Source organism: Coregonus lavaretus (assembly GCF_964263955.1).
Source record: "Coregonus lavaretus genome assembly, chromosome: 27".
NCBI lineage: Eukaryota > Metazoa > Chordata > Actinopteri > Salmoniformes > Salmonidae > Coregonus > Coregonus lavaretus.
In genome coordinates, this window is record NC_140014.1 from 1,786,605 (window position 1) to 1,799,218 (window position 12,614).

The following is a 12,614-nucleotide window of genomic DNA, read 5'->3' on the forward strand; positions in this document are numbered from 1 at the left end:
AAAACCTTTTGGAAACTCAGAACATAAATCTTGTGTAATTGTATCGGATGCTCGACTAAGTTCTCGGGGCAGACCTGTTACAGAAGATGTTAGAATGAGGAGAGTTTTATTTATATTTTTTTACTGAACATTGTGCAAATGTCAGCAACATGCTGAATTGTGAGTAACTTACAGTTAAATATAAAAAATGGCAATACAAACTAAAATACAATAAACAATATCGGCCAAAAGACCCATTCTGAAATTTGAAAGATGCAAACACCTGCAAAATCGTGATATGTGATCAGTGACGATCTGCGCACCAGAACAAAGTTCATCATTAGTCGTTGCATCCCAGAGTCTGACAGACGCTATGATACCAGTTACATTAGGTGCGTCTGTCCATGAGAGATTAGATTTTAAGCGATGACCTGACGGTGTTTCACTCAGCAATATGTTTAAATAATCATATGTACCATTTAGCAGACGCTTTTAACCAAAATGTAGTCATGCGTGCATACAACTTATGAATGGGAGTTCCTGGGAATCAAACCCACTATCCTGGCTTTGCAAGCAATGTTCCCTCATTTTTTTTCTGCTGACCACAAACTTTAACGCTGTGAACATTTCTGCCTACAGCAATCTTTTGCATAGTTTGTTTTGTTTCGGTATGTTTAATTGAAAGTGGCTAATATTGTGTTGACTCGATCATATATCCCATAGTAAAGGGAAACGTAGTGTTAACTGAGGGGAAACTCTGAACGTCACTCAACTTTCTAATCTCGTGCTTCTCTGTGCGGGCTGATATTTATTCTGCGCGGAAGTCCCAGGGGAGCTGCACGCCCCGCGCACAGTTTAGAGGGAACATTGGTTGCAAGCGCTATGCTCGAATAACTGAGCTACAGAGGACATGTTGCTGCCATTAGGCATGGATGAATTCTGTGTTACTCTGTCAGTAGTAAATACAGTCAGACACCATGCAAAAGTATCCTTTCACTCCTCCCTTACTAAGGGCGAGTGCTGTCCTGTGTCTTACCCAGTCAACGGAGGAGTGAATACATTATAGCACAGCAAATAAAATACTATATAGCCCTGTATCTCTTAGCATCAAACTGCTAGTGTGTTGCCTCCGTCATTTACTTCACTGTTAACCCTTCCACTGCTACTCAACCTTTTTTCCTCTCCAGATGTCAATAGAGGAGCGACTGGGAGAGATCGACTTGTCACTTGAGAAGGGGGGCGTCAAGGGAGCCCCCTCTCTGCAGACGGACAACTTTGCGGTGCTTTTGGTGCAGGGTCTGGAGAGCAAGGACGCCAACATCCTCAATGTGAGTGGACCCTTTTATTTGTGAATATATGGCCTCCGATATGCCAAGATAAGGCACGAGCAACATACACCGCAACACGATCCCTGTGGTGTTCATCAAAATTAATGATTTTCCTGATTTGGGTGTTCGTAATATCAAAAGGCTCCAGTGATCATGTGATGTCGAAACAACATTTTTTCACTATAGTATTGATTGTTAATGCTTGATGTGAATGCTTTGGGGTCTTAAGGAAAAGGATGTACATGAGTACATGGCACTATTTACCTCTGTCAATTCCCTCAGTTTAGAGGTGGCATAGACGGTTTGGTTGTTCAGCAACAAAACCGACGCGTGCGTAACTATGGGGAAAAATAGATTGACAACATGTAAACTACAGTGCGTTTGGACCCCCTGACATTTCCCACATTTTGTTACGTTACAGCCATATTCTAAAATGGAATATATATTATTTTTTTCATCAACACACAATACCCCATAATGACAAAGCAAAAACAGGTTTTTAGACATTTTTGCAAATTTATAAAAAAATAAGGAACTGAAAAAGTATTCAGACCCTTCACTCTGTACTTTGTTGAAGCACCTTTTGCAGCGATTACAGCCTTGAGTCTTCTTGGGTATGACGCTACAAGCTTGGCACACCTGTATATTTCTCCCAATCTTATCTGCAGATCCCCTCAAGCTCTGTCATGTTGGATGGGGAGTGTCGCTGCACAGCTATTTTCAGGTCTCTCCAGAGATGTTTGATCGAGTTCAAGTCTGGGCTCTGGCTGTGCCGCTCGAGGACGTTCCGAGACTTGTCCCGAGGCCAATCCTGCTTTGTCTTGGCTATGTGCTTAGGGTCGTTGTCCTGTTAGAAGGTGAACCTTCACCCCAGTCTGAGGTCCTGAGCGCTTGGAAGCAGGTTTTCATCAAAGATCTCTCTGTACTTTGCTCTGTTCATCTTTCCCTTGATCCTGACTAGTCTTTCAGTCCCTGCCGCTGAAAAACATCCCCATAGCATGATGCTGCCACCACCATGCTTCAACGTAGGGATGGTGTTGGCCAGTTGCTATTTTATTTAACCTTTATTTAACTAGGCAAGTCAGTATAGAAAAAAATATTATTTACAATGACTGCCTACACCGGCCAAATCCGGACGACGCTGGGCCAATTGTGCGCCGCCCTATGGGACTCCCAATCACGGCCGGTTGTGATACAGCCTGGAATCGAACCAGGGGGTCTGTAGTGACGCCTCAAGCACTGAGATGCAGTGCCTTTAAAACGCTGCGCCACTCGGGAGCCCAGGTTATAAGCGGTACCTGGTTTTCTCCAGATGTAACACTTGGCATTCAGGTGAAAGTTTAAACTTGATTTAATCAGACCAGACAATCCTATAGGTGCCTTTTAGCGCACTCCAAGCGGGCAGTCTTGTGCCTTTTACTGGAGTGGCTCCCGTCTGGCCACTCTACCATAAAGGCCTGATTGGTGGAGTGCTGAAGACATGGTTGTCCTTCTGGAAGGTTCTCCCATCTCCACAGAGGAACTCTGGAGCTCTGTCAGAGTGACCATCGGGTTCTTGGTCACCTCCCTGACCAAGGCCATTCTTCCCCGATTGCTCAGTTTGGCCGGGTGGCCAGCTCCTGGAACAGTCTTGGTGGTTCCAAACTTCTTCCATTTAAGAATGATGGAGGCCACTGTGCTGTTGGGGACCTTCAATGCTGCAGAAATGTTTTGGTGCCCTCTACGGACAATTCCTTCGACCTCATGGCCTGGTTTTTGCTCTTGACATGCACTGTCAACTGTGGGACCTTATATAGACAGGTGTGTGTCTTTCCAAATCATGTACAATCAATTTAATTTACCACAGGTGGACTCCAATGAAGTTGTAGAAACATCTCAATGATGATCAACTTAAAAAGGATGCAGCTGAGCTCAATTTCGTAACAAGATGAAACTTGCTGAAATGAGCCACCTACGATTCCACACATTGCAGCTTCTTGTCATTGTTGCTAGTGAGGGTGTGATGTTTAAACTAATTTGGGGTCATAAAAAAAATCCTAACCGAAAAGCTTTTTCGAAATCGCAGTACAGTTAACCCAAAACTACCACTAACATAGCGTTTCCCAAACTCTGTCCTGGGGACCCCAAGGGGTGCACGTTTTAGTTTATGCCTTAGCACTATACAGCTGATTCAAATGATCATCGCTGGATGATGAGTTCATTATTTTAATCAGCTGAGTAGTGCCAATGTAAAAACCAAAACGTTGCAACCTTTGGGGTCACTAGAACTGCGTTTGGGGAACGCTGCACTAACAGGTCCCCATCCTAATAATGGCACAACAATTTTCACTAATACGTAACCAACAATGCTGTAAGGAGGAGATGTGCGTCTTTAAAATAGTTTGTCACGGATATAAAGCTCTCCGCACGTCTTCGTCGTGAAGTTGGAAAAACGGCAGTGTGACAGAAGCAATGTCCTTTATGGCAATACTTTAATTTAAAAAAGATAACTTTGCGAGGTGGAAATGAGCTACAGTGGCAGTAAGTATGCTGAAAGGGAGGCACCGTGAGACCAAACCCATTGCTGACAGAAGGGACTGAGTGAGAAAATCACAGCGCTGATTACAGAAATAAGTGCAGTTGATATACAGTATTTGTCAATGGTAGAGGATGTCCGCGTCAATAACCTAATGGTATATCTAGAACCTAACTACAAGATGCCATATCGATAAACAGTGATGGCCCTGATGGAGAAATTGTACAATGATTGCTCTGCAAGTACAAAGCGCAAGCTCTTAAAAACCATACTTGGTGATAACACATTGTTGGACATTGATGAATATGCCGACTTGTATCACTGCAGCGAGCCATCACATTGATAAGAAGTGGGACATGAAGTCACATTTACTGAGAACATCAAGGAGAGGCACACAACCTAAAATGACTATACCATTTGTTAGAGTGGGTGGGGGACAGCAGTAAAGTGAGCGCACCTGGTAGGTAGCCAAGACTGCGGTAGATTGAACTGCATTGCCCCCTAGGGGTCATATGCAGGACCATATCTGAATTGTGAATGCACATTTTATAAAATTATTTAAAAAATAATAATAACAAAAATGGCAGTTTAAACATTGAGAATCTTTGCATTTGTTACATCCCTAGTTGCTATCTGATGTTCAGAATCTTAAATCACGGCTTCCGCCCCCATCGATGGGCGTGCATCATTTTCATGACGTTGTCAACCAACCAGTCTTGAGATCCTTGTTTTATTTCTATCTTATTGTGTGAAGGTAAATTGGTTATAGAGTTTATTGGTCAGTGAGATCCCTGACCGTTCCGCCTCTTATTGTCAGTGACATCCATTTACAATTGCCGTACTTGATAGCACTTCCAACTTCTGGTTTCTCTGACATCTATTCTCTGATGTTGATCTCTCCTCCGCCCCACAGAATGTGTTTCAGACCCGGAAGGACATCTTAATAAAGAAAACCGTTTCCCGGTTACCTATCCCTGCTGTCTTGCCATTGGTGGAAGAGATCACCAAGAGAATGCAAGGGCATCCTTACACGTAAGTGAACACCCCAGAATCGGTTTTCATATCAGATATGATCAGATCTTGATTATATTGCATTCTCATTGATGCTAGACGAAGACCATATAAATTGTGCCGTTAAAATCTGTATTTATGTTTTAGTAGGCGTTCTTAACCAGAGCGATTTACAGGCGCAATTAGGGTTAAGTGCCTTGCTCAATGGCACGTCGGCATATTTTTATCCTAGTCCGTTCAGGGATTGGAACCAGCAAACTTTCGATTACTGGCCCAACGCTCTTAACCGCTAGGCTACCTGCAAATCAGGATTTTGTCTGTAATATCCATGTGTTCAGTACCACCTTGGTAACTAAGCATCTATATTCCCCTTGGGTTGTTTTTAGTTAAATCCAGCGGGCATCATTCCTAAACCCTTCACCCTGATATTGTTGCCCAAAGGGAACCTAATTGCACCCCCACTCAACTAGTCTCTCCTCTTCCCATTTGTCCTACAGGGCAGTGCTGATGGTGCGATGGCTCAAGGCTGTTCTCATGCAGCACACCTCTTACCTATCCTCGGTGAGTCTATCCCTGGGTGTCTTCAGCTAGCTTCAAGCCCAAAACATGGTTTGTTCTGGGGAATGTATAACGGCAATACGGTTACGCTCTGCTAACCATTAGCTCACAAACTTTTGTAGAGTTAAGTTTTGTTTTTGTTTATTCAACAGTATACACTTATACACTCAGATTGTTATTGACACAGGACCAATGTTTTTACTTCCTCAAAACGAGGAGTGGTTATTTTTAAAAATATTGATCTATGTATGTGTTCTTTCCCCGTACCAGTTGCCAGACCTGGTGTCTCAGCTGGGAGTGCTGTACCACATGATCGAAAGCAGAGTCAAAATGTTCCACAAACTGACCAAGCTGCACGGCAAGCTCTATCTGCTCATGACACAGGTACGTCTTGGTACTCGTAGTGTAATGTTAGTTTTTTTTACTTCACAGTTAATACCAGTGCTACTCCCAAAAACTACATTGGGGACAGGGTCCGGAACAAACTTAAGCTGTGTTCGAATACCCATACTAACATACTGTATATTACATACATAATGAGTGTATATACTACATACTATAAGTCAATTTTAGTATACTGTAAACTAATGGTATGCTTTCAGTTGAGTGTTGTAGCGCTTCGCCTGTCTACCAGAAGTTGATGCTGTTGCTATGCAACTTCTTGCTCGCTTTTTAGCAAATTACTAGCTAGACGTCTTAAGACTTCATTAGCAATGTCCATTGAGAATGCACAACGACTATACCACTTAGGTAAGCAAAGAATAATCAAGTCAACAAATGTTGGGTTGTTAGTTAGATGGCATATAATTAATATACTGGGAAGTTCGCTGTATTAATAGTCAACTAACGTTAGGTAGCTAAAATACCGGTACATACAAGCAATTGCTGTAATGATATGCTATGCGGTTCGTAAGGCTAGCGCAGCTAACAATTTGTCAGCCAATGTAACTTAAAGTAATTACTTTAATACATTGCTCAACATTTTAACATTTTTCATAATTAGTTAAAGCAATGAATTTGTATCCGCTCTCGATTGAGTATGGCTGCAAATATTCCGCCATTTTCTTCAAATCTGAAAATTGTGAAGCCACACCCATTTTCTGAAGAATTGCATTATGGGCCCCAAAAGCACGGAAATAGTGTCCACTGCTTGTATACTTCGTATTTTGGCGAATGTTGTACGACATCCGGGAACTTTTGGCAAACTAACTACAGTACCAGTCAAAAGTTTGGAAACTTGCTCATTCAAGGGTTTTCCTTTATTTTTACTATTTTCTACATTATAGAATAATAGTGAAGACATCAACTATGAAATGACACATTTGGATTCATGTAGTAACCAAAAAAGTGTTAGAATATAAAATATATTTTGATTTGTTTAAGTAGCCAGCCTTTGCCTTGACAGCTTTGCACACCCTTGGCATTCTCTCAACCAGCTTCACCTGGAATGCTTTTTCAACAGTCATGAAGGAGTTCCCACATCTGCTGAGCACTTGTTGGCTGCTTTTCCTTCACTCTGCGGTCCAACTCATCCCAAACCATCTCAATTGGGTAGAGGTTGGGTGATTGTGGAGGCCAGGTAATCTGATGCACCACTCCATCACTCTCCTTCTTGGTCAAATAGCCCTTACACAGCCTGGAGGTGTATTGGGTCATTGTCCTGTTGAAAAACAAATCATAATCCCACTAAGCCCAAACCAGATGGGATGGCGTATCGCTGCAGAATGCTGTGGTAGCCATGCTGGTTAAGTGTGCCTTGAATTCTAAATAAGTCACTGACAGTGTCACCAGCAAAGCACCATCACACCACCACCTCCATGCTTCATGGTGGGAACCACACATGCGGAGATCATCCGTTCACCTACTCTGCGTCTCACAAGGACATGGCGGTTGGAACCAAAAATCTCAAATGTGGCTTGATCTGACAAAAGGACAGATTTCCACCTGTCTAATGTCCATTGCTCGTGTTTCTTGGCTCAAGCAAGTCTTCTTATTGGTGTCTTTTAGTAGTGGTTTCTTTGCAGCAATTTGACCATGTAGGCCTGATTCACAGTCCCCTCTGAACAGTTGATGTTGATATGTCTTATTTTAACTCTGAATCATATATTTGGGCTGCAATTTCTGATGCTGGTAGCTCTAATGAACTTATCCTCTTTAGCAGAGGTAACTCTGGGTCTTCCTTTCTTGTGGCGGTCCTCATGAGAGCCAGTTTAATCATGGCGCTTGATGGTTTTTGAGGCGGATTGACTGACCTTCATGTCTTTAAAGTAATGGACTGTCATTTCTCTTTGCTTATTTGAGCTGTTCTTGCCATAATATGGACTTGGTCTTTTACCAAATAGGGCTATCTTCTGTATACCTCCCCTACCTTGTCACAACACAACTGATTGGTTCAAACGCATTAAGAAGGAAAGAAATTCCACAAATTAACTTTTAACATGGCACACCTGTTAATTGAAATGCGTTCCAGGTGACTACCTCATGAAGCTGGTTGAGTGTCAAGAGTGGGCAAAGCTGTCAAAGCAAAGGGTGGCTACTTTGAAGAAATATAAAATATATTTGTATTTGTTTAACACTTGTCTGGTTACTACACGATTCCATATGTGTTAGTTCATAGTTTTGATGTCTTCACTATTATTCTACAAAGTAAAAATAAAGAAAAACCCTGGATTGAGTGTGTCCAGGCCTTTGACTGGTACTGTATATTCATACTATGACCAATAAGCATACTAGATACTCATTTTACGTTACAAATAGTGTGGTTAGTATGAGTATTCAAACACAGCTCTAGTCTACTAGTCAAGGGCTTGATGATAGGTTGACTAGTTGAATATAATATGTTCGCACTACAATAGCTCAAATAACTTAAACTGGCTAGGGTGCTCGGAGAGGTTTGGGAAACATCTTGAGATGGATAAGACAGTGATGCCACTTCTACCCTGTATCGAAAGTGACTGGCCTTTTTGGTGGCCAGGTCATTGATGGTACAGTAGCAGTGAAATGAGAGCCTTTCGATGGTCACTCTGTCCTTACTGAACCCTGGTTCTCTCATGCATAAACATATTGTTGAAGATATTTAAGGATTTTTCTAGTTTATTGGACAGACTGCAGCACCTGACTGCATGTGCTGCCATAGAAATAATTAATAGAACGGGTGTTTCCATTCAAGCCAATGATGACATAATGGGTGGGCTGGTGGAAATTGCGAGTGTACCCATAAGAGCATAGCAGGAAGTAAAATACAGTGCATTCAGAAGGTATTCAGACCCCTTCACCTTTGCCACATTTAGTTACATTACAGCCTTATTCTAAAAATGGATTACATTTATTTGTTTCCTCTGCAATCTACACACAATACCCCATAATGACAGTGAAAAAGGTTTTTATAAATGTTTGCAATTTTATAATCAGACCCATTGCTATCAGACTAAATTGAGCTCCGGTGCATCCTGTTTCCGTTGATCATCCTTCAAATGTTTGTACAACTTGATTGGAGTCCACCTTTGGTAAATTGATTGGACATGATTTGGAAAGGTGCACACCTGTCTATAAGGTCCCTCAGTTGACAGTGCATGTCAGAGCAAAAACCAAGCCATGAGGTTGAAGGAATTATCCGTAATGCTCCGAGACAGGATTGTGTCGAGGCACAGATCTGGGGAAGGGTACCAAAACATTTCTGCAGCATTGAAGGTCCCCAAGAACACAGTGGCCTCCTCCATTCTTAAGTGGAAGAAGCTTGGAACCACCAAGACTGTTCGTAGAGCTGGTCGCCCGGCCAAACTGAGCAATCGGGGGTGAAGGGCCTTGGTCAGGGAGGTGACCAAGAACCCGATGGTCACTCTGACAGAGCTCCAGAGTTCCTCTGTGGAGATGGGAGAACCTTCCAGAAGGACAACCATCTCTGCAGCACTCCACCAATCAGGCCTTTATTGTAGAGTGGCCAGAAGGAAGTCACTCAATAAAAGGCACATGACAGCCCGCTTGGAGTTTGCCAAAAGGCACCTAATAGACTCTCGGAACATCAGAAACATCTACCTTATGAAACCAAGATTTAACTCTTTGGCCTGAATGCCAAGTGTCACGTCTGGAGGAAACCTGGCACCATCCCTACGGTGAAGCATGGTTGTGGCAGCATCATGCTGTGGGGATGACTGAGCTTGAGAGGATCTGCGGTGAAGAATGGGAGGAACTCCCCAAATACAGGTGTACCAAGGTTGTAGCGTCATACCCAAGAAGACTCAAGGCTGTAATCGCTGTCAAAGGTGTTTCAACAAAGTACTGAGGAAAGGGTCTGAATACTTGTGTAAATGTGGTGTTTTTCGGGGGGTTTTAAATACATTGACAACATTTTCTAGCCCTTTTTTTGTTTTGTCATTATGGGGTGTTGTGTGTTGATTGATGGAAAAAACTATTTAATCCATTTTAGAATAAGGCTCTAACGTAACAAAGTGGAAAAAGTAAAGTGGTCTGAATACTTTCTGAATGCACTGTGTTAAAATATATATGCTGTGTTTTGTTGATTCAACTCAACTGACATTACAAAAAAGGCATTCCATTGCCACATCAGTTAACATCATTTGAATGAACATTCTACATTACCATGAAAGATTGCATCACAATACCAGGCAGCCATTGCTAGTGTACCCATGATTTGACCAGTCAACTACCAGGGTTAGAGGTTCCAAACCTGTTCTATTTCTGTGTGCTGCTGCATTGTTGCCAAGGCCAGTGTTTCCCATGACTATCAGCAGTCCTGTGCTCAACATGACAATGCCGTCATTGGACAAATGAAACTGTCCATTCAGCTTTTCCCCCACCTGTGGCAACTGCTGTCTCCTAAAGCGTTTTTCTCTCTCGCCAGGTGGTGAAAGGTGACAGTGGTAACACAGACGTGGACCACAAGGCCAAGCTTGTCTACGAGGAGGGTAAGGGCACACTGTTCACTTTTTTCTTTTTATACCTTTATCACTGTCAATTAAGCAAAATATGTAAAAAGGATACAATGTTTTGAAAACAGGATAAGCAGGATAGCAATGGGGGGCGGGGGGTCTCTTACAATTTGCATTCCAGCAGATTTGCATACCCTGAGTTACACTTGCCGATGTGCTGAACGGCAGGCCAAAACACGACTGCCTCTCTTGCTGGGCAACCAGCGAACAGCGATGGTACACAGTTACACTCATTACAGCACTGTATAAAATGCTTTCTTGAACCGCATAAGAAATTGGCTTTTGATTAAATAATTAGGGCCGGTAGCTAGTTCCTATTAGGGCTGGGGGATATGACCAAATTATCACTAAATGTTTTAAAGTTTGGACGGTGTTTAACAGTTTTATGTTTCTGAATAATACATGTTCTAATTATGGTTAATGAGTAGTAGGCTTGGGAGGTATACTGTATATACCGGGGTATTTGGAAATAGCCACGGGATGGTTTTTCAATACATTTTAATATTTGTAGGAACTTTTTAAGTAAATACCTGCCGACAACTTGAGCGGTACGTTAGGAGCTAAAGCAGATCGCGTTCATTTCACGTCACATTATTTTACATTCTGAAGCTTACCATAGTTCCCCAGAACAGTTGAGCCAGTCAGGTGTTTTAAATAGCACAATGGGGAAAGCGGGAGCAGCTGAGTCCAGCTGTTTGACAGTTTTTTTTGTTTTGTTGCTTCAATAGTGATCTGGGACGTGCAACTATAGTTTTCCGTCACAGAAAATACATTAGTGCAACACATTCGCTACAGGGAGACAGGACGGACAGCTGATTGTCCTCGCAGTGGCAAACCACGTGTAACACCTGCACAGGATCGATACATCCGAACATCACACCTGCGGGACAGGTACAGGATGGCAACAACTGCCCGAGTTACACCAGGAACGCGCAATCCCTCCATCAGTGCTCAGACTGTCCACAATAGGCTGAGAGAGGCTGGACTGAGGGCTTGTAGGCCTGTTGTAAGGCAGGTCCTCACCAGACCTCACCGGCACCAACGTCGCCTATGGGCACAAACCCACCGTCGCTGGACCAGACAGGACTGGCAAAAAGTGCTCTTCACTGACGAGTCGCGGTTTTGTCTCACCAGGGGTGATGGTCGGATTTGCGTTTATCGTCGAAGGAATGAGCTGTACACCGAGGCCTGTACTCTGGAGTGGCATCGAGGTGGAGGGTCTGGGGCGGTGTGTCACAGCATCATCGGACTGAGCTTGTTGTCATTGCAGGCAATCAACGCTGTGCGTTACAGGGAAGACATCCTCCTCATCCTGACATGACCCTCCAGCATGACAATGCCACCAGCCATACTGCTCGTTCTGTGCGTGATTTCTTGCAAGACAGGAATGTCAGTGTTCTGCCATGGCCAGCGAAGAGCCCGGATCTCAATCCCATTGAGCACGTCTGGGACCTGTTGGATCGGAGGGTGAGGGCTAGGGCCATTCCCCCCAGAAATGTCTGGGAACTTGCAGGTGCCTTGGTGGAAGAGTGGGGTAACATCTCACAGCAAGAACTGGCAAATCTGGTAGAGTCCATGAGGAGTTTCACAGGGTTGTTAGCCCCTTTGATGTTCCACGAAATGTACTTGATGGTATTATTCCGGCCACCCTGACCACTCCGTTTATACAACCCTGTCATTAGAGAATAGAGTGGAAAAGCAATGAATATCCAAAAAAACCAGGATAACCTGTCTGAGTAATACTGTACTCCCCCACCCCAGACAATACCTCCCCAAATGAGGTACAAGCCTAAATAGAACATGTTTTCTTTGCACAGTTTGTCTGTGAGAGTGCGGTGTTAAACCCAGAGATGCCCTTTAAAGTAGAGTTCTGTGTTAGTGAATCAAGCAGCAAAAAAATTGAAAATTAAAAGTGAAACCCATGTGCAAACGAAATTAGAAAAGCACCATGTGTAGATGTATAAAATTATATTCCCAGTCTTATAACATGTATTGAGGTAGAAAATAAATAACATTTATCAAGGCTCTCAGCCAAAAAACTCTCATTTGAAGTAAGCAAATCGTAGTAAAATGACCCCCCCCCCCCCCCCCCCCCCCCCAAAAAAAAAAGAAACATCTAGTTGGACGATGTGACAACGTACAGCCAAGACCACAAAACGACGTCTGTGCAACTTTGAACGTTTGCTGGGTATAAATGATGTTCAAAATATTGGAAGTGAAGACGTGGAGCCTTGGAACATTTACTGTTTGCTGGGTCAAGACAAACAGATGCGG

The 12,614-nt window shown here is 43.1% G+C and overlaps 1 protein-coding gene across 1 annotated transcript in view; it reads left to right on the forward strand.

The window, feature by feature from the left end:
- The window catches only part of LOC311103149 (WD repeat-containing protein 43-like), a 43,121-nt gene that overhangs the window by 26,491 nt on the left and 4,016 nt on the right, over positions 1–12,614 (forward strand). Inside the window, exons 11-15 of the mRNA XM_084144699.1 lie at positions 1,167–1,307; positions 4,736–4,854; positions 5,331–5,394; positions 5,662–5,775; positions 10,253–10,316. Of these exons, the coding sequence (XP_084000825.1) occupies positions 1,167–1,307; positions 4,736–4,854; positions 5,331–5,394; positions 5,662–5,775; positions 10,253–10,316 (502 nt within the window). The remainder of the gene's footprint in view (positions 1–1,166; positions 1,308–4,735; positions 4,855–5,330; positions 5,395–5,661; positions 5,776–10,252; positions 10,317–12,614) is intronic.